Source organism: Balaenoptera borealis (genome assembly GCF_965194805.1).
Source record: "Balaenoptera borealis genome assembly, chromosome: X".
Classification (NCBI taxonomy): domain Eukaryota; kingdom Metazoa; phylum Chordata; class Mammalia; order Artiodactyla; family Balaenopteridae; genus Balaenoptera; species Balaenoptera borealis.
This window is the reverse complement of record NC_138881.1, coordinates 100,657,406-100,680,041: the sequence shown is the minus strand read 5'-3', so window position 1 is coordinate 100,680,041 and position 22,636 is coordinate 100,657,406. Positions and strand designations below refer to the sequence as shown.

Here is a 22,636-nt window from a genome sequence, read left to right as displayed (position 1 = left end):
GGACGTGAGAGTTGCTGAAGATCTGGTCACTGCCTTGATATCTTAGTCTTTAATGCTAAAGAAAGTTCAACCTAACTAGGTTCAACTCCATTCAAACCCAGTTTATGCCCAGCCAATAACTTGGAGGGAAAGAGGCAGACCACTGTCAATTCTGCATGTGCCAACCTGCCCTCATCCTCCAGTCTTCGTGGGCTGTCAGCTAACCCGGTTCTACCTCCAGGTTCAGGATTCTGGCTGGAAGGTGATGTTGCCGGAGTAGGTCCTGCCAGCCCTACTCCTCAACTAGGAGATCCCAACACCAACAAGAGTTCTAAGGCAGGAGAGTGGAACTAGGCATTTTAGAACAAGGTCAACAACAGTGTGGCACCCCCGTGTTCACTGCAGCATTATTTGCAATAGATAAGGAAACAACCTAATTGTCTATCCACGGATGAATGGATAAAGAAAATGTGTATACAGGCACATGTCAGAGATATTGTAGGTGTGGTTCCAGACCACTGCAACAAAGCGAATATCGCAATAAAGTGAGCCACACAGATTTTTTTGGTTTCCTAATACATGTAAAAGTTATTTTTACACCATACTGTAGTCTATTAAGGTATGCAATAGCATTATGTCTTAAGAAACAACATAAAGGGCTTCCCTGGTGGCCCAGTGGTTAAGAACCCGCCTGCCAATGCAGGGGACATGGGTTTGAGCCTTGGTCTGGGAAGATCCCACATGCCACGGAGCAACTACACCCGTGTGCCACAACTACTGAGCCTGCACTCTACAGCCCACGTGCCACAACTACTGAGCCTGCGAGCCACAAATACTAAAGCCCGTGCACCTAGAGCCCATGCTCCGCAACAAGAGAAGCCACTGCAATGAAAAACCCGCGCAATGAAGGGTAGCACCCGCTCACTGCAACTAGAGAAAGACCGCACACAGCAACGAAGACCCAACACAGCCAAAAATAAATAAATAAATATTTTTTTTAATTTTAAAAATACCACAACGTAAATACCTTAAAAATACTTTATGGGTGAGGAGATTCAAGATGGCGGAAGAGTAAGACACAGAGATCAACTTCCTCCCCACAAGTACATCAGAACTACATGTGGAACAACTCCTACAGAACACATACTGAACGCTGGCAGAAGACCTCAGACCTCCCAAAAGGCAAGAAACTCCCCACGTACCTGGGTAGGGCAAAAGAAAAAAGAAAAAACAGACAGAATAGGGACGGAACCTGCAGCAATGGGAGGGAGGTGTGAAGGAGGAGAGGTTTCCACGCACTAGGAAGCCCCTTCGCTAGCAGAGACTGCGGGTGGCGGAGGGGGGGAGCTTCGGAGCCACGGAGGAGAGCGCAGCAACAGGGGTGCGGAGGGCAAAGCGGAGAGATTCCCGCACAGAGAACCGGTGCCGAACAGCACTCACCAGCCCGAGAGGCTTGTCTGCTCACCCGCTGGGGCGGGCGGGGGGCTGGGAGCTGAGGCTCGGGCTTCGGAGGTCAGATCCCAGGGAGAGGACTGGGGTTGGCAGCGTGAACACAGCCTGAAGGGGGCTAGTGCGCCACGGCTAGCCGGGAGGGAGTCCGGGAAAAAGTCTGGAGCTGCCGAAGAGGCAAGAGACTTTTTCTTGCCTCTTTGTTTCCTGGTGCACGAGGAGAGGGGATTAAGAGCGCAGCTTAAAGGAGCTCCAGAGACGGGCGCGAGCCATGGCTATCAGCACAGACCCCAGAGATGGGCATGAGACGCTAAGGCTGCTGCTGCAGCCACCAAGAAGCCTGTGAGCAAGCACAGGTCACTCTCCACACCTCCCCTCCCGGGAGCCTGTGCAGCCCGCCACTGCCAGGGTCCCGTGATCCAGGGACAACTTCCCCGGGAGAACGCATGGCGCACCTCAAGCTGGTGCAACGTCACGCCGGCCTCTGCCGCCACAGGCTCGCCCCGCATCTGTACCCCTCCCTTCCCCCAGCCTGAGCGAACCAGAGCCCCCGAATCAGCTGCTTCTTTAACCCCATCCTGTCAGCGAAGAACAGACGCCCTCAGACGACCTACACACAGAGGCAGGTCCAAATCCACAGCTGAACCCTGGGAGCTGTGCGAACAAAAAAGAGAAAGGGAAATCTCTCCCAGCAGCCTCAGGAGCAGCGGATTAAATCTCCACAATCAACTTGATGTACCCTGCATCTGTGGAATACCTGAATAGACAACAAATCATCCCAAATTGAGGAGGTGGACTTTGGGAGCAACGATATATATATTTTCCCTTTTTCTCTTTTTGTGAGTGTGTATGTATATGCTTCTGTGTGTGATTTTGTCTGTATAGCTTTACTTTTACCATTTGTCCTAGGGTTCTCTCTGTCCGTTTTTTTTTTATTATTAAAACATTGTTTTTCTTAATTTTTTATTTTAATAACTTTATTTTATTTTATTTTATCTTCTTTCTTTCTTTCTTTTTTTCCCTCCCTTTTATTCTGAGCTGTGTGGAGGACAGGCTCTTGGTTCTCCAGCCAGGCGTCAGGGCTGTGCCACTGAGGTGGGAGAGCCACGTTCAGGACACTGGTCCACAAGAGACCGCCCAGCTCCACGTAATATCAAACGGCGAAAATCTCCCAAAGATCTTCATCTCAACGCCAAGACCCAGCTCCACTCAACGACCAGCAAGGTTCAGTGCTGGACACAGTATGCCAAACAACTAGCAAGACAGGAACACAACCCCATCCATTAGCACAGAGGCTTCCTAAAATCATAATAAGGCCACAGACACCCCAAAACACACCACCAGACGTGGACCTGCCCACCAGAAAGACAAGATCCAGCCTCATCCACCAGAACAGGCACTAGTCCCCTCCACCAGGAAGCCTACACAACCCACTGAACCAACCTTAGCCACTGGGGACAGACACCAAAAACTACGGGAACTATGAACCTGTAACCTGCGAAAAGGAGACCCCAAACACAGTAAGTTAAGCAAAATGAGAAGACAGAGAAACACAGCAGATGAAGGAGCAAGGCAAAAACCCACCAGACCTAACAAATGAAGAGGAAAGAGGCAGTCTACCTGAAAAAGAATTCAGAATAATGATAGTAAAGATGATCCAAAATCTTGGAAATAGAATGGAGAAAATACAAGAAACGTTTAACAAGGACTTAGAAGACCTAAAGAGCAAACAAACAGTGATGAACAACACAATAAATGAAATTTAAAATTCTCTAGAAGGGATCAATAGCAGAATAACTGAGGCAGAAGAACGGATAAGTGACCTGGAAGATAAAATAGTGGAAATAACTGCAGAGCAGAAAAAAGAAAAAAGAATGAAAAGAACTGAGGACAGTCTCAGAGACCTCTGGGACAACATTAAATGCACCAACATTCGAATTATAGGGGTCCCAGAAGAAGAAGAGAAAAAGAAAGGGACTGAGAAAATATTTGAAGAGATTAGAGTTGAAAACTTCCCTAATATGGGAAAGGAAATAGTTAATCAAGTCCAGGAAGCACGGAGAGTCCCATACAGGATAAATCCAAGGAGAAACACGCTAAGACACATATTAATCAAACTACCAAAAATTAAATACAAAGAAAACATATTAAAAGCAGCAAGGGAAAAACAACAAATAGCACACAAGGGAATCCCCCTAAGGTTAACAGCTGATCTTTCAGCAGAAGCTCTGCAAGCCAGAAGGGAGTGGCAGGACATATTTAAAATGATGGAGAAAAACCTACAACCAAGATTACTCTACCCAGCAAGGATCTCATTCAGATTTGACGGAGAAATTAAAACCTTCACAGACAAGCAAAAGCTAAGAGAATTCAGCACCACCAAACCAACTTTACAATAAATGCTAAAGGAACTTCTCTAGGCCGGAAACACAAGAGAAGGAAAAGACCTACAATAATAAACCCAAAACAATTAAGAAAATGGTAATAGGAACATACATATCAATAATTACCTTAAATGTAAATGGATTAAATGCTCCCACCAAAAGACATAGATTGACTGAATGGATAAAAAACAAGACACATATATATGCTGTCTACAAGAGACCCACTTCAGACCTAGGGACACATACAGATTGAAAGTGAGGGGACGGAAAAAGATATTCCATGCAAATGGAAATCAAAAGAAAGCTGGAGTAGCAATTCTCATATCAGACAAAGTAGACTTTAAAACAAAGACTATTACAAGAGACAAAGAAGGACACTACATAATGATCAAGGGATCAGTCCAAGAAGTAGATGTAACAGTTGTAAATATTTATGCACCCAACATAGGAGCACCTCAATACATAAGGCAAATACTAACAGCCATAAAAGGGGGAATCGACAGTAACACAATCATAGTAGGGGACTTTAACACCTCACTTTCACCAGTGCACAGATCATCCAAAATGAAAATAAATAAGGAAACAAGCTTTAAATGATACATTAAACAAGATGGACTTAATTGATATTTATAGGACATTCTATCCAAAAACAACAGAATACACATTCTTCTCAAGTGCTCATGAAACATTCTCCAGGATAGATCATATCTTGGGTCACAAATCAAGCCTTGGTAAATTTAAGAAAACTGAAATGTTATCAAGTATCTTTTCTGACCACAACGCCATGAGACTAGATATCAATTACAGGAAAAAATCTGTAAGAAATACAAACACATGGAGGCTAAATGACACACTACTTAATAACCAAGTGATCACTGAAGAAATCAAAGAGGAAATCAGAAACTACCTAGAAACAAATGACAATGAAAACGCGATGACCCAAAACCTGTGGGATGCAGCAATAGCAGTTCTAAGCAGGAAGTTTATAGTGATACAATCCTACCTTAAGAAACAAGAAACATCTCAAATAAACAACCTAACCTTACACCTAAAGCAGTTAGAGAAAGAAGAACAAAAAACCCCCAAAGTTAGCAGAAGGAAAGACATCATAAAGATCAGATCAGAAATAAATGAAAAAGAAATGAAGGAAACGATAGCAAAGATCAATAAAACTAAAAGCTGGTGCTTTGAGAAGATAAAAAAAATTGATAAACCATTAGCCAGACTCATCAAGAAAAAAAGGGAGAAGACTCAAATCAATAGAATTAGAAATAAAAAAGGAGAAGTAACAACTGACACTGCAGAAATACAAAGGATCATGAGAGATTATTACAAGCAACTCTATGCCAATAAAATGGATAACCTGGAAGAAATGGACAAATTCTTAGAAATGCACAACCTTCCAAGACTGAACCATGAAGAAACAGAAAATATAAACAGACCAATCACAAGCACTGAAATTGAAACTGTGATTAAAAATCTTCCAACAAAAAAAAGTCCAGGACCAGATGGCTTCACAGGCGAATCCTATGAAGCATTTAGAGAAGAGGTAACACCTATCCTTCTCAAACTCTTCCAAAATATAGCAGAGGGAGGAACACTCCCAAACTTATTCTACGAGGCCACCATTACACTGATACCAAAACCAGACAAAGATGTCACAGAGAAAGAAAACTACAGGCCAATATCACTGATGAACATAGATGCAAAAATCCTCAACAAAATACTAGCAAGCAGAATCCAACAGCACATTAAAAGGATCATACGCTATGATCAAGTGGGGTTTATCCCAGGAATGCAAGGCTTCTTCAGTATACGCAAATCAATCAACGTGATACCATATTAACAAATTGAAGGGGAAAAACCATATGACCATCTCAATAGATGCAGAGAAAGCTTGTGACAAAATTGAACACTCATTTATGATAAAAACCCTCCAGAAAGTAGGCATAGAGGGAACTTTCCTCAACATAATAAAGGCCATATATGAGAAACCCACAGCCAACATTGTCCTCAGTGGTGAAAAACTGAAACCATTTCCACTAAGATCAGGAACAAGACAAGGTTGCCCACTCTCCCCACTGTTATTCAACATCGTTTTGGAAGTGTTAGCCACAGCAATCAGAGAAGAAAAAGAAATAAAAGGAATCCAAATCGGAAAAGAAGAAGTAAAGCTGTCTCTGTTTGCAGATGACATGATACTATACATAGAGAATCCTAAAGATGCTACCAGAAAACTACTAGAGCTAATCAATGAATTTGGTAAAGTTGCAGGATACAAAATTAATGCACAGAAATCTCTTGCATTCCTATACACTAATGATGAAAAATCTGAAAGAGAAATTAAGAAAACACTCCCATTTACCATTGCAACAAAAAGAATAAAATATCTAGGAATAAACCTACCTAAGGAGACACAAAAGACCTGTATGCAGAAAATTATAAGACACTGATGAAAGAAATTAAAGATGATACAAATAGATGGAGAGATATACCATGTTCTTGGATTGGAAGAATCAACATTGTGAAAATGACTCTACTACCCAAAGCAATCTACAGATTCAATGCAATCCCTATCAAACTACCACTGACATTTTTCACAGAACTAGAACAAAACATTTCACAATTTGTATGGAAACACAAAAGACCCCGAAGAGCCAAAGCAATCTTGAGAAAGAAAAACAGGGCTGGAGGAATCAGACTCCCTGACTTCAGACTATACTACAAACCTACAGTAATCAAGATAGTATGGTACTGGCACAAAAACAGAAATATAGATCAATGGAACAGGATAGAAAGCCCAGAGATAAACGCACGCACATATGGTCACCTTATCTTTGATAAAGGAGGCAAGCATATACAGTGGAGAAAGACAGCCTCTTCAATAAGTGGTGCTGGGAAAACTGGACAGGTACATGTAAAAGTATGAAATTAGAACACTCCCTAACACCATACACAAAAATAAACTCAAAATGGATTAAAGACCTAAATGTAAGGCCAGATACTGTCAAACTCTTAGAGGAAAACATAGGCAGAACACTCTATGACATAAATCACAGCAAGATCCTTTTTGACCCAGCTCCTAGAGAAATGGAAATAAAAACAAAAATAAACAAATGCGACCTAATGAAACTTAAAAGCTTTTGCACAGCAAAGGAAACCATAAACAAGACCAAAAGACAACCCTCAGAATGGGAGAAAATATTTGCAAATGAAGGAACTGACAAAGGATTAATCTCCAAAATGTACAAGCAGCTCATGATGCAGCTCAATATCAAAAAAAACAACCCAATCCCAAAATGGGCAGAAGACCTAAAAAGACATTTCTCCAAAGAAGATATACAGATTGCCAACAAACACATGAAAGAATGCTCAACATCATTAATCATTAGAGAAATGCAAATCAAAACTACAATGATATATCATTTCACACCGGTCAGAATGGCCATCATCAAAAAATCTAGAAACAATAAATGCTGGAGAGGGTGTGGAGAAAAGGGAACCCTCTTGCACTGTTGGTGGGAATGTAAATTGATACAGCCACTATGGAGAACAGTATGGAGGTTCCTTAAAAAACTAAAAATAGAACTGCCATACGACCCAGCAATCCCACTACTGGGCATATACCCTGAGAAAACCATAATTCAAAAAGAGTCATGTACCAAAATGTTCATTGCAGCTCTATTTACAATAGCCAGGACACGGAAGCAACCTAAGTGTCCATCATTGGATGAATGGATAAAGAAGATGTGGCACATATATACAATGGAATATTACTCAGCCATAAAAAGAAATGAAATGGAGGTATTTGTAGTGAGGTGGATGGAGTTAGAGTCTGTCATACAGAGTGAAGTAAGTCAGAAAGAGAAAAACAAATACAGTATGCTAACACATATATATGGAATCTAAGGGGAAAAAAAAAAGGTCGTGAAGAACCTAGTGGCAAGATGGGAATAAAGACACAGACCTACTAGAGAATGGACTTGAGGATATGGGGAGGGGGAAGGGTAAGCTGTGACAAAGTGAGAGAGTGGCATGGACATATATACACTACCAAACGTAAAATAGATAGCTGGTGGGAAGCAACCACATAGCACAGGGAGATCAGCTCGGTGCTTTGTGACCACCTAGAGTGGTGGGATAGGGAGGGTGTGAAGGAGGGAGATGCAAGAGGGAAGAGATATGGGAACATATGTATATGTATAACCGATTCACTTTGTTATAAAGCAGAAACTAACACACCATTGTAAAGTAATTATACTCCAATAAAGATGTTAAAAAAAAAGAGGCAAAAATATACAGTGGAGAAAAGATAGCCTCTTCAATAAGTGGTGCTGGGAAAACTGGACAGCTACATGTAAAAGAATGAAATTAGAACACTCCCTAACACCATACACAAAAATAAACTCAAAACGGATTAAAGACCTAAGTGTAAGGCCAGACACCATCAAGCTCTTAGAGGAAAACAGGCAAAACACTCTATGACATAAATCACAGCAAGATCCTTTTTGACCCACCTCCTAGAGAAATGTAAATAAAAATCAAAATAAACAAATGGGACCTAATGAAACTTCAAAGCGTTTGCACAGCAAAGGAAACCATAAACAAGACAAAAAGACAACCCTCAAAATGGAAGAAAATATTTGTAAATGAAGCAACTGTCAAAGGATTAATCTCCAAAATTTACAAACAGCTCATGCAGCTCAATATTAAAAAAACAAAGAACCCAATCCAAAAATGGGCAGAAGACCTAAATAGACATTTCTCCAAAGAAGATATACAGATTGCCAACAGACACATGAAAGAATGCTCAACATCATTAATCATTAGAGAAATGCAAATCAAAACTACAATGAGATATCATCTCACACTGGTCAGAATGGCCATCATCAAAAAATCTACAAACAGGGGCTTCCCTGGTGGTGCAGTGGTTGAGAATCTGCCTGCCAGTGCAGGGGACACGGGTTCGAGCCCTTGTCCGGGAAGATCCCACATGCCGCGGAGCAACTAGGCCCGTGAGCCACAATTACTGAGCCTACGCATCGGGAGCCTGTTCTCCGCAACGAGAGGCCGCGATAGTGAGAGGCCCGCACACCGCGATGAAGAGTGGCCCCTACTCGCCGCAACTAGAGAAAGCCCTCACACAGAAACAAAGACCCAACACAGCCAAAAATAAATAAATAAATAAATAAATAATTTTTAAAAAAATCTACAAACAATATATGCTGGTGGGGGTGTGGAGAAAAGGGAACCCTCTTGCACTGTTGGTGGGAATGTAAATTGATACAGCCACTATGGAGAACAGTATGGAGGTTCCTTAAAAAACTAAAAATAGAACTGCCATATGACCCAGCAATCCCACTACTGGGCATATACCCTGAGAAAACCATAATTCAAAAAGAGTCATGTACCAAAATGTTCATTGCAGCTCTATTTACAATAGCCAGGACATGGAAGCAACCTAAGTGTCCATCATCGGATGAATGGATAAAGAAGATGTGGCACATATATACAATGGAATATTACTCAGCCATAAAAAGAAATGAAATGGAGGTATTTATAGTGAGGTGGATGGAGTTAGAGTCTGTCATACAGAGTGAAGTAAGTCAGAAAGAGAAAAACAAATACAGTATGCTAACACATATATATGGAATCTAAGGGGAAAAAAAAAAGGTCATGAAGAACCTAGTGGCAAGATGGGAATAAAGACAGACCTACTAGAGAATGGACTTGAGGACATGGGGAGGGGGAAGGGTAAGCTGTGACAAAGTGAGAGAGTGGCATGGACATATATACACTACCAAATGTAAAATAGATAGCTAGTGGGAAGCAGCCGCAAATCACAGGGAGATCAGCTCGGTGCTTTGTGACCACCTAGAGGGGTGGGATAGGGAGGGTGGGAGGGAGGGAGATGCAAGAAGGAAGAGATATGGGGACATACGTATACGTATAACCAATTTAGTTTGTTATAAAGCAGAAATTAACAGCAATGTAAAGCAATTATACTCCAATAAAGATGTTAAAAAAAATAAAAAATAAATAAATAAATTTCTGTTGTTTAAGCTGTGAAGAAAAAAAATACTTTATTGCTAAAAATGCTAACCACCATCTTGAGCCTTCAGCAAATTGTAATATTTCTGCAATAGAAACAGAGATCACTGATCACAGATCACTATAACAAATATATGATGATGAAAATGTTTGAAATATCACCAGAATTACCAAAATGTGACACACAGACAAGAAGTGAGCAAATGCTGTTGGAAAAATGGCACCAGTGGACTTGCTTGATGCAGGGTGGCCACAAATCTTCAATTTGTTTAAAAAAAAGAAAAAACGCAATATCTGCAAAGTGCAATAAAGTGAAGCACAATAAATGAGGTGTGCCTGTATATACAGTGGAATATTATTCAGCCACAAAAAAAGAATGAAATCTTACACTTGCTACAACATGAATGGACCTTGAGGGCATTATGCTAAGTGAAATAAATCAGAAAGACAGATAATGTGTGATCTCACTTTTACATGGAGGAATCTAAAAACAACAAACCAACAACAACCCCCCTCAATTAAAGAAAACAAGCTCATAGAACAGATTGGTGGTTGCCAGAGGTGGGAGGTAGGAGAAATGGGTGAAGGGGGTCAAAGGTACAAACTTAAGTCATGGGGATGTGTAATGTACAGTATGGTGACTACAGTTAACAGTACTATTGAAAGTACTAATAGTACTAATTTGAAAGTTACTAAGAGAGTAGATCTTAAAAGTTTTCATAAGAAAAAAATTTTTGGTGTAGTGACGGATGTTAACTAGACTTATTGTGGTGATCATTTCGCAGTGTATACAAATATCAAATCATTATGTTGTACACCTGAAACTAATGTATATCAATTATACCTCAATTTAAAAAAAAAGAGAGAAAAGGAGGTTCTTTGGGGTTCATGCTGTAGTTTGGAAATAGATGAGAACATTCTTTTTCCTTATTTGTTTCTTGTGGCTCCTTTTCCCTTCAGAACTCCACTAAGAGACCACTACGTAAACCCAGGAGAAGCAAGTCACCAAAACTTCAGTATTTCTTTTCCTCTGAGCTTGCTTTGCCTGCTTGAGAAAGCAGAGGCCTGGGCCTCCCAAGCCCTGGCCAGACCTGACTGTGAGCCCAGCCCGTGGCCTTAGGCTGCCAGCACTGCTTTCCAGACCCCACCACCAGCTCTGCAGCCCGTGTCCATCACTGCCCTCACACACACTCTCTGCAGCAAAGCTAATAATAAGCTCATCCTGATTTTTCCTCCTATCAATACTTCCTTGATGCAACCTATGGTTTTCTGTGATCTCAAGTAGTCACCTCTTGATTCCATGACCTAGAAATAAGTCACCCCTGCTTGAGGAAATGAAAAAGTACTTCAAATTAACACAGGTCCAAATCTACCCTGAATTGACAGCCACCCCACCAGCACCAAAGAGTTCCACAAAACCCACTTGTTCCTAATTGTACCACCAAAAGGGAAAAAAGTCCTTAGATGAGAAGTTCCTCAAGAGAATATTCATTTATGCATTTGGTAGTTTCGTAACATTGATTTTGTGTGATATCTCCAAGGCATATTTTGACAATATATTAGAATTCTCATTTTCACCCTTTTTGGGTCAGTGGAATTTTATCCATTATTGTTCTTTTTTGTTTTTGTTTTTTAAGACAACTTTAGGGCTACCACTCCCTACCTTGCTTTACCAAATGCTGAAAAACAACAGCAGGAGGACTTGAACTTTAAGCTCTGAACCCCATCCGTCTCATTGCAACTAAACAGATGCTAGTTACTCCTATAGTGTGTTCTCTGGACCAATTACTCCCTTGCACCAGTGCTGAAATATTTACAGAATCACTCATTTTACCTCAGAGTTTATGCTTGGTTTTGAATATTTTAAATAATTTAGCACAGTTGAACCCTCTTATAACCCAGCTCCTCAGTGCATTAATGTAAATACTTCCAGGTCAGATTGAGTCCCCAACATGACTGCATGGAAGATAGAAGTATTGCTTTAAGGAGGACTAACATCCTCCCTAAAGGATACTTGTGTTAGGAGGACTTGACTTTTATTGGAAAAAACACATATCTATATATATTCAGATGGATAGATACCACAGGTGTAGGAAAAGTGGCTCTGTTCTATTTTTTCTTCTTTGGGAATGATGGGCAGTTTCCATAAACTGGAATTTACTGATCCCATTTACTACCCCTTAAAGCCCCCAAGGTTCAAAAACTTATTTTCCAATGATGGAAAAGGCAATAAAAACAAACCAACGTGAGAATGTCCATGACAAAGATGTCCAAGTCCCAAAGCAGGTTTTAGGATGGCTGCCCTGCCAGGTTGTTTTTTTCAGGTTTACTCACCTGCACCCTGGCTTCAGTATCATCCATGTGTCTTGCAAGCTTCTTTCTGAGAGAAGAAAATCACAAATGTTCAGTATTCTGAGATGTGGATGAAATGAAATATATGGATGTTATTTCACTCTTGTTTTAAATTTTCTATCCCCTTCATGCCCCCCACCACAGTACACTTTTCTGTAATACCCAGCTCCAGGCTCGCCTTAGCAGGTGGTTTTCCCTCCCACGCAAAATTTAATGGGGCACCAAAAAAATCAGTAATCGAGGTAAATAATGTTTTAGTGCAGTATTTAACAAATACCAAAATTAGTGCAAAAATAGCCCATGATGAAAATATTACCAAAATTTAAACATAGGTAGAATCTGACCCTGCACTTGCTCCACCGTGCCTCATGCACGGTTCCAACAAAACGTTATTTACAAAACGGGCCTCCGGCCAAAGTTTCCCTACTTGATGGATTTAAATACTGCATGAAAGTATTTACCTTGATGCCCAGTAGGTACTGCCCCCACCCCAGAGTCCTGGGGGAGGGGGCCCTGGTGGCCTTGGGCCCTCTAGGTGGCTTTTGGCTCAGACTCCGGAAAAGAGCCAGAGACACCCAGAGACAACCGAGCCCCCTGGAGAGCTAGGCACCTCCAGGGCTAGCCGCGTACATGGGGAACACGGCGGGCTATCCAGTGCGGTGTAAAAGGGTCTCCATCCGTAGCTGCAAAGGGGTGAATGTGATGCGGTAGAAGCGCCGCTACCTGTCCCCAGGCTTCCGCCCCTCAGGGACCTGGGGAGGTCAGCTCCTGCTGCTGCTGCTTTGTGGGCTCCTGGCCGCCGCATCCTCGTCCTTCCCAGCCCCAGTTCGGACCACACTGCCTCCTCTTCACCTCCCGCTACCATCCATCGCTGAGATCACGGAGGGCTTCATATCTGAAAAGGGGGAAAGGCAAAGAGAGAGCCTATAGGGAGGCGAAGGGCCGTCACTGAGCCGCAGCGGCGTCCGGTCCACTCGCCTCTCCCAGGGAAAGGGCGTTTCCTGGGCTTCACCAAAGCACCTGTCCCGGTCCGGGCACTGGCCTTGTGGTTCTTCCCGGTCTCCACCAACTCCAGGCTGTGATAGCCAGTATCATCGAGGCTACCCCACTGCCCCCCCCGCCCCACGAGCCGAGGCTGCACGTCTTGAGTGCTGTGGATGAAGCTGCGCTGGGATCTGCGGGGATGCCCTCGTCGGGGATAGAGCTAGGGCCAGTGGCCGAGTCAGGTCCTCTTTTTGGCGCCTGATCCCGGTTATAGCGTGTCTGTCGCAGGTGCAGTACGTACCCGCTCCTGGTTAGGTGCCCGCCCCCACCTGGCCTGCGGTGGGTGGGACCCGCTGAGGCGTGCACGAGGCCAGGGAGTGGCCGTAGAGGGGTGCCAACTTGAGGCGGGGGAGGGGGAGGGGAATGAGACCTCACTCGCCCCCGGGGCCCAGGAAAAATGCTGGGAGAACATTTCTCGGCCTGGCCCCTCGATGGGCCCAGACTTGTTGCCCTTAGTTACCCCGGAGCGAGAGACACAGGTGGGGCTGGAGAAAGCGCGCGGGGCCCTAGCAGCCCCAGCCCGGTCACCACCCTTTGTCGTGTGGGCTCTGAGCACGACTCTCTCCCCAACGCCCCAAAAGTCGGTAACTAATGGATGGGACTCTGGTTCTGTTCCATTCGCCCGCAAAGTCCACGAATCGGGCTAGTGGTTCAGATGAAATGATTAGGGAGCTGCTTGCTCTGGCTCCCTGGGGCGCATTATAGTGGGAGCTTGGGGCTGTGTTTGCAGAGCACTCTGTGTGCTCAGATGCCTGCTGCAAGAAACCCAACCTGTCCCTTGCCGAATGCAACAAGTACTCCAGATTTGTACTAACCCACGTCAGAGTGCAAGTGTAGAACCCTGCCAGTGGTCAGTGCTCCCAAGAACGCTTACAGTGCAAGGGGCCCTTCCTTCGACTTTGGACGTAACAGTGGAGCTATGCATCGTCCGCTGGACTCTGCTCCACACCTCTGGCTGCAGGTGCCCTACAAAGGTGCATGTTTGCCTTTTACTTGGGCCTGAGTTGTAGACCAGGGAGAGTTTCCATCTTCCCCATGCCGCCCTTTTCTCCTGCACCCCATCTCCCACCCCACCCCTCCCACTCTGTCTCTCCTCTAACTTCCGGAATTCTTTTTTTTTTTTTTTTTTGGTAACTCTCTCCTCTTTTTTTAAAAAAATTATTTTATTATTATTATTTTTTTAACATCTTTATTGGAGTATAATTGCTTTACAATGGTGTGTTGGTTTCTGCGTTATAACAAAGTGAATCAGCTATACATATACATATATTCCCATATCTCTTCCCTCTTGCGTCTCCCTCCCTCCCACCCTCCCTATCCCACCCTTCTAGGTGGTCACAAAGCACCGAGCTGATCTCCCTGTGCTATACGGCTGCTTCCCACTAGCTATCTATTTTACGTTTGGTAGTGTATATATGTCCATGCCACTCTCTCACTTTGTCACAGCTTACCCTTCCCCCTCCCCATATCCTCAAGCCCATTCTCTAGTAGGTCTGTGTCTTTATTCCCATCTTGCCCCTAGGTTCTTCATGACCTTTTTTTTTTTCTTAGATTCCATATATATGTGTTAGCATACTGTATTTGTTTTTCTCTTTCTGACTTACTTCACTCTGTATGACAGACTCTAGGTCCATCCACCTCACTACAAATAACTCAGTTTCGTATCTTTTTATGGCTGAGTAATATTCTATTGTATATATGTGCCACATCTTCTTTATCCATTCATCCGATGATGGACACTTAGGTTGCTTCCATGTCCTGGCTATTGTAAATAGAGCTGCAATGAACATTTTGGTACATGACTCTTTTTGAATTATGGTTTTCTCAGGGTATATGCCCAGTAGTGGGATAGCTGGGTTGTATGGTAGTTCTGTTTTTAGTTTTTTAAGGAAGCTCCATACTGTTTTCCATAGTGGAATTCTTGTTCCCCACCACGAAGGGCCAAATGAAAGCCAGGCCAGATTAAGGGTTTTATGGTTCTTCAAGAGGTGTTTACAGGTCCCCGGGGGCATGTTAATATCCTGAATATTAAGAATAGCTTCTAACCATGGGTCCTGTGCTTGACATTGTACATGATTTATCCTATTTCTACCTGCACAATCATCATTATCATCATCCCCTTTTTAAAAGAAATTAAACCAGGGTGGAATGGCTCAACCTCACTCATAGACAAGCCCTGCCCTGCCCTGATGATGAAGTGGTTCCACTCACTGCACTTTCAGATGTGGCCCCTCTTCCACCAGTGAGTTGGAATAGAGAAGGAGGAGCTGGTAGACAGAGCCTGGGCTGCTGTGTCAGCCAACCTGCCTTTGAGGGGAAAAGGAGATTTGATTAAACAGCCTCTTAGGTACCTTTACCCTGGAGGACATTAATCATTTTTTGTCATTAATTAATTCCATTTATAAAGGCTTTAAATGTCTCATTCTTAATGATACTTTAGTGCAGGTGTGGAGGAGAGGAGGTGACGTGAGATTTGTGCACCCATCACTAATGTGCTCTTTGGAAGCTTGTCTTTGGGAGTAGTAGTTACTTACATCATGGGCAGTAACACTTTGGGATTGAATATTTCTAATAAAACTTTACAGATGACCACACCACACTGCTTTATATTCACCACTTCAGTCATTTTCTATTTATTTATTTATTCATGAGGGTCTGTAAGAGGGGAGATGGTTATCCTCCGGCGGTTCTCAACGAGGACAGGATGTTTTCCTGTGAAAATAATGTCCCTCCTGCCACTTTTTGTACCTGTGAGCATCAGTCAGTAAGCCTATGTCGGCTGCTGGTATACAGGGCCCTGTGCCAGGCGATGTGGGGAATGTCACAATGCCTGACCCAGCCGTCGTGCTGTGGGTTCTCAGTCTCGAGAGGCAGATTGGCCCACACCAGAGAAAGAAGCCACAAATTATGGAGGCAGATCACCCAGCCCCACCATTTACTCACTCTGTGACCCTGGGCAAGTTGGCTGACCTCCCTCTGTGCCTCAACTGCCACATCTGTAGAATGGATATCATGATGGTACCTGCCTTACAGGGTTGTGAGGTTTAAATAACGTAATAAAGATAAGGCCCATGGTGAGCACTCAACCAACATCAGCTGGTGCTCAAGTAAAGGGATCAAGAGTGAGGTCAGTCTGTATCCACATCCACACTGACATGAAGATGTCAGGGGAGGAGTTATTGGGAAGAACACAAGAATGTATACATGTAAAACATGTAGAACAGTGCCTGGCACAGTAGGTAAGTACTTGAGCCATGAGAGCTATTGCTATTATATGTATTGTTATTTTCATGTTATTGATGAAAACTACCTCTGATTCAGAGATTCTTACCCAAGTCACTAGCTAGGAGTGAGAATTGAGCCTGGATAGAGAGGATGGTTAGGAATTCAATATAGTACAGAGCCCAAGCAGAAAAGACTTGAGCCAAGGCCCTAGGCTGGGAGCAGGCAGGTATGTCCAGGGATCCATAGACTGTGCACCGTGGGAGATTGGAGTATCATAGGACATGAGGTTGAAAGGGAAGAAATCAAGATGTGGCCGTGCTGTGCAAAACTGGCAGGTATTTATTCTATATGTAAGGGGGAACCAGGAGATATTTTCAGCAAAGAAGTTACATAAGCCCATGCATATTTTGGGAAAGTAACACAGGCTGCAGGGGGTAGGAAAGGAGAGAGGTGGAAGCTAAAGTTAGGAATCAAGTAGGAGTTTGTTGTAATAGTAAGTTGTAAAAGTAAGCCCAAATGAGGGTCTGGCAAGGGGAACTGGAAGAAGGGGAGAGTCAGAGCACTCATGGATTTGAAGATGATTAGAGGGAAGAGTGTTGAACGGCTCTGAAGTTTTGAGCAGGATGACTGAAGGATGGTGATGCCATTATGCAATTTAAGGAACACTGACTTGTGGTGGTAAACAGATAGTGGGGGTTACACACGTTGAATCTGAGATTCATGTGTGACTCAATGAACTGTTAGAAACAATCCTGGCATTCAGGAGAGAGAGCAGAGATAAAGACATAGAGTTGTAAACCATGAGTGTGAAGGGATGATGGTTGAATCCATGAGAGTAGAGGAGATCATAAAGGGATAAAGGGTAAAGTGAGAATTCAAGAGTGCTAAGAACTGGGCTTTGGGCAACAACTACACCCTGAAGAGCGGGGAGAAGAAAAGTCAGCAAACAAGACAGAGAAGGAGCAGTTGGAGAGAGAGGAGAAAATCCCAAAGACTGCAGATTTCGGAAACCAAGAGAGGAGAGAAATTCAAGAAAGAGAAAGCAGCCAACTGTGTAGAGAAGTACGAAGAAATAAAGAAGACTGAGACCTGGATGTGCTGTTTGGTAAGTCCCTACTGAAGTAAAAAAGTGTTTTGTAAGGCAGGAATCATATTCAAGGGATTGTAGAGAAAATGGGAGGAAGAAAAATAAAATAAGTTGGCAATAAACGTACAGTACAATTTAAAGGAGTTTGACATCAAAAAGAAAGCAAGGGTAATAGATGGTTAGTTAACTGTCATGTACAAATCTTTTTTTTTCTTTTGAAAAATCAAAGGTTCTTTTGTCAGGCACAGTAATCAAAACACCATGGTACTGGCACAAAAACAGACACATAGATCAATGGAACAGAATGGAGAGCCTAGAAATAAACCCACACACCTACGGCCAATTAATATATGACAAAGGAGGCAAGAATATACAATGGAGAAAAGACAGTCTCTTCAACAAGTGATGTTGGGAAAGCTGGACAGCCACATGTAAATCAATGAAATTAGAAAACTCCCTCACACCATATACAAAAATAAACTCAAAATGGTTTAAAAACCTAAATGTAAAACATGACACCATAAAACTCCTAGAAAAAAACATAGGCGAAACATTCTTTGACATAAATTGTAGTAATATTTTCTTAGATCAGTCTCCCAAGGCAAAAGAAATATAAGCAAAAATAAACAAATGGGACCTAATCAAACTTAAAAGCTTATGCACAGCAATGGAAACCATCAACAAAACAAAAAGACAACCTACTGAATGGGAGAAAATATTTTCAAACAATGCAACCAACAAGGGGTTAATATCCAAAATATATAAACAGCCAAGACATGGAAACAACCCAAGCGCCCATCAACAGATGATTGGCTTAAAAGGATGTGATTGATATAGATAGATAGATAGATATTGATATATATATATGTATATATATATGTGTGTGTGTGTGTGTGTGTGTATCTATATATATATATGAATATTACTCAGCCATAAAATAGAATGAAATATTGTCATTTGCAGCAACATGGATGGACCTAGAGAATATTATGCTTAGTGAAATAAGTCAGACAGAAAAAGACAAATACTGCATGATATCACTTGTGTGGAATCTAAAAAATAATACAAATGAATCTATATATAAAACAAAAACAGACTCACAGACATAGAAAACAAACGTACGGTTACCAAAGCAGAGAGGGAGAGGGGGAAGGACAAATTAGGAATATGGGATTAACAGACACACACTACTATACATAAAATAGATAAGCAACAAAGGTTTACTGTATAGCACAGGGAATTATATCCAATACCTTGTAATATAATAACCTATAATAGAATATAATCTGCAAACAAAAAACTGAATCACTATGCTGTATACCTAAAACTAACACAATATTGTAAATCAACCATACTTCAGTTTTAAAAATTCTCGGGCTTCCCTGGTGGTCCAGTGGTTAAGACTCCACACTTCCAATGCAGGGGGCATGGGTTCAATCCCTGGTCGGGGAACTAAGATCCCACATGCCGCACAGCACGGCCAAAAAACAAAGAAACCATTCTTCTGTCATGTCTGTAATCCTGTATCTGACTTTCAAATTTGGGTAAAAATAAGACTCACCTAAACACAGTTGTGGGGTTTGATCAGGGAAGCGGAGTGAAAGGCAATGAGGGAATTTATTATAGGGATTAGATCTCATGCAGTTGTGGGAGCTGAGGAAGAAGTCTATGAAAGGCTATTGCCTCTGCATTTGACGGTGGCCTGAAGTCAATGCACATATTCAAGGCCAACAGTCGGGCAGACAAGTGCATATGAAATGGGGGAGAGCAAAGACCAACTGGAACCTGCAAGGATTCCCTTGAACCCATGAGGACAAACTAAAACCCATGAAGACACAAAACTCCGTGGACCCTATATCTGCCTCTTACTGTCTCCAATCTAGAGAAGGAACTGCCATCCTTTGCCATGGAGCTGCACACGCACCCGGCCCAGGATCTGGAGACGTTGGAGGAGATCTTGTGGGTGGAGTTGCTGCGGGCCCCACTGCTGTCTCACACCAACAAGATATGCCAGAGGGTCAGTGCCAACGTGCACAAGGGGCAATAGCACCTGGTCTTATACCAAATTTCAGAACATAATGGCTGTGGCTTCACTTCCGTCTCCCAAATCTTGCCCCAATTTTATTTCCAGCCAACCCTAATTCAGGACAGGGCAGGCAATCCCGGGAAACGTAGTTCTAGCCTAGCTAAATTGTCAAAGCCACTACAACAAGCATGAGACACTATAATAGAGTGTAACTGGTCATTACTGGAAAGAAGGATGGCACACCATGGCAAAAGACACACGGGAGGTTATTCCGGGCCTCAGTTATAGGCAAGGATTTCCCAGCGTTTGGTGCTCAGATTCCACAAGAGCTGTGTCCGGGAAGGACTCATTTAACCACCACATTTACTCCACCGATCCTGTTGAGTGTCTCTGTTCACAGTGTTCAGTGGAGCAGAAGAGGAAGGAACCGTAAGTAAGCATGGAGTTACTGGCAGCATTTTGGAAATCTGGTCGCCATGAATTTTGGTCACTGACTGCTGACTTCTGAGATAGGCCATCAAACTCTGAACATTCCACCCAGCTTCTCAAAGAGGGTGAGTGGTCCTGGGTATATATCTGAAAAAAACCTGAAAACTCTAATTCGAAAAGATACATGCACCACAGTGTTCATTGCAGCATTATTTACAATAGCCAAGATATGGAAGCAACTCAAGTGTCCATCAACAGAGGAATGGATAAAGAAGATGTGGTATCTATATATAAAATGGAATACTACTCAGCCATAAAAAGGAAATTTTGGCATTTGCAGCAACATGGATGGACTTAGAGAGTATTATGCTTAGTGAAATAAGTCAGAGAAAGACAAATACTATATGATATCACTTATATGTGGAATCTAAAAAATAATACAAACTAGTGAATATGCCAAAAAAGAAACAGACTCACAGATATGTAAACGAGAAAGACCCTATGAGGCCTTCCCAGAATAGACCCCTACCCATGTCCTCCGCCTGCCTTTTGTCTGTAGAAAAACTTTAGTCAGAGAATAAATTAAGGGACTTCCCTGGTGGTGCAGTGGTTAAGAAGCCGCCTGCCAATGCAGGGGACACGGGTTCAAGCTCTGATCCAGGAAGATCCCACATGCCGCAGAGCAACTTAGCCCACGAGCCACAACTACTGAGCCTGCGTGCCACAACTACTGAAGCCCACGCGCCTAGAGCCCGTGCTCTGCAAAAAGAGAAGCCACCGCAATGAGAAGCCCACACACCGCCATGAAGAGTAGCCCCCGCTCGCCGCAACTAGAGAAAGCCCACGGACAGCAACGAAGACCCAACAACGAAGACCCAATGAAGCCAAAAATAAATAAATAAATAATTTTTTTAAAAAAGAATAAATTAAATCAGAGAAGTGAGAAAATGCAGAAAGAAAGGAAAACAGTCAAGCAAGACAAAATAGTAATACTTTAGCCATTAAACAAAGTCAAGGACCTTAGTTCCTCCTCAAGGACTATAGATAATATTCTGAGCCATCTCCTTTGAGCTGTTTTGCAGATACTGAAACTCTCACCAGGTGGAAGAAGTTAACTGTACGCTGCCCACAAGCACGGAGACCCCAGACCGGTTGGAACCAGAAGGTTGATGATGCTGAGTCCCGATGACCTCACCACCAACCAATCAGAAGAATGTCCACGAGCTGATCACGCCCTGCTCCTTAAACACTATAAGACTCCTCACTACCCCCTCCAGCGTAGGTCACACAGTCTTGAGGGCATTAGCCTGCTGTGGCCCCTTTGCCTGGCAAAGCGATAAAGCTATTCTTTTCTACTTCACCCAAAACTCTGTCTCCACATTTCTATTCAGCACCTGTGAACAAAGGCCGAATTTCGGCAACAGATATAGAAAACAAACTAGTGGTTACCAGTGGAAGAGACGCAGTAGGGAGGGACAAGATAGAAGAAGGGGATTAAGAGACTCAAACTACTATGCATAAAATAAATAAGCTACAAAGATATATTGTACAGCACAGGAAATATAGTCAATATTTTATAATAACTATAAATGTACTATAGCCTTTAAAAATTGTGAATCACTATGTTGTACACTTGAAACTTATTGTACACCAACTATACCTGAATTAAAAATATACAAATAAATCAATCAATAAAACAGAGTGAGTGTTTCCTTATTTTTTGACAGCCCTTGGAGAAATAAGGGTAACACAGGCTTGGGTTAACTGTATAGGCTTTGGTAGGAATAGTGACTAGTTTCCAAAGCTTCAGATGGGAATATGAACCTGAAATCTGTCCCAGTGTGACTCATGGTATCTTCCCAGATTAAAAGCAAAGTTTCAGAGGCAACAACTTCTGCTTCTGTGCTTTCTCCCACACCTATTAAGAATAAGAAATAGTGGGCCCATGGATACAAGAGAAAATCAGAAGAGAATAGCTTGAAGGTACTGGGAAGCTGCATAGGTGATAGCATAGATATTCTGCTGCTTTTTTGGGATAAGCTGTGCTTTGAGCATTTTCCAAAGGAGAAAGAATCAGGGGTGGTTTTATTTGTCACAAAACAATTGATTTTTACATAAGAACCTCCAATGAAAAGCTATGATTTCCTGGTTTGACTGGCAGTAAAGCTATATAACCAGAACATGGTTAAGTAGCTCTACAGCCCACACTTTATTATTTATCCTCTGGATAAATGAAGTTAGAAATAGGAACTATTCATTTAACTACTAAAGTTTTACACCTAAAAACTTCTTCATGAAATTCTGATTACTCTCTTTTAAAGAGTAATAGAAACTATGGGAGTCATTTTGAAGAAACAGCCTTCTTCAGGGGTCATGGTGGTAATAATAATAATAATGGCTAATATTGATTGAGGATTTGCAATGTGCTAGGCACTAACCAATTATTTTACGTGTATTATCTCATTTAATCCTCCCAATAGCTGTAGGCAATCAGTAGTCTGATTGCTTCCACTTAAAGATGAGGAAACTGGAGCCTAGAAAGGCTGTGATTTGTGCAAAGACACACAGTAAATTCCAGAGCTGGAGTTCAAACCCAGCCTACACCGTTGC

At 42.5% G+C, this 22,636-nt stretch overlaps 1 protein-coding gene across 2 annotated transcripts in view; it reads left to right on the top strand.

Annotated features, from left to right (window-relative positions):
* Positions 1-12,315, top strand: part of LOC309620706 (uncharacterized protein) — a 28,903-nt gene extending 16,588 nt beyond the window's left edge. Inside the window, exon 5 of one of the 2 annotated variants that reach the window (XM_082377572.1) lies at positions 10,824-12,315. In XM_082377572.1, the coding sequence (XP_082233698.1) occupies positions 10,824-10,916 (93 nt within the window). In that variant the 3' untranslated portion in view covers positions 10,917-12,315. Of the gene's footprint in view, positions 1-220; positions 8,110-10,823 lie in introns of those variants that run through there. The other variant, XM_082377573.1, reaches the window with a different exon arrangement.
* The last annotated feature ends 10,321 nt before the right edge of the window (positions 12,316-22,636 follow it).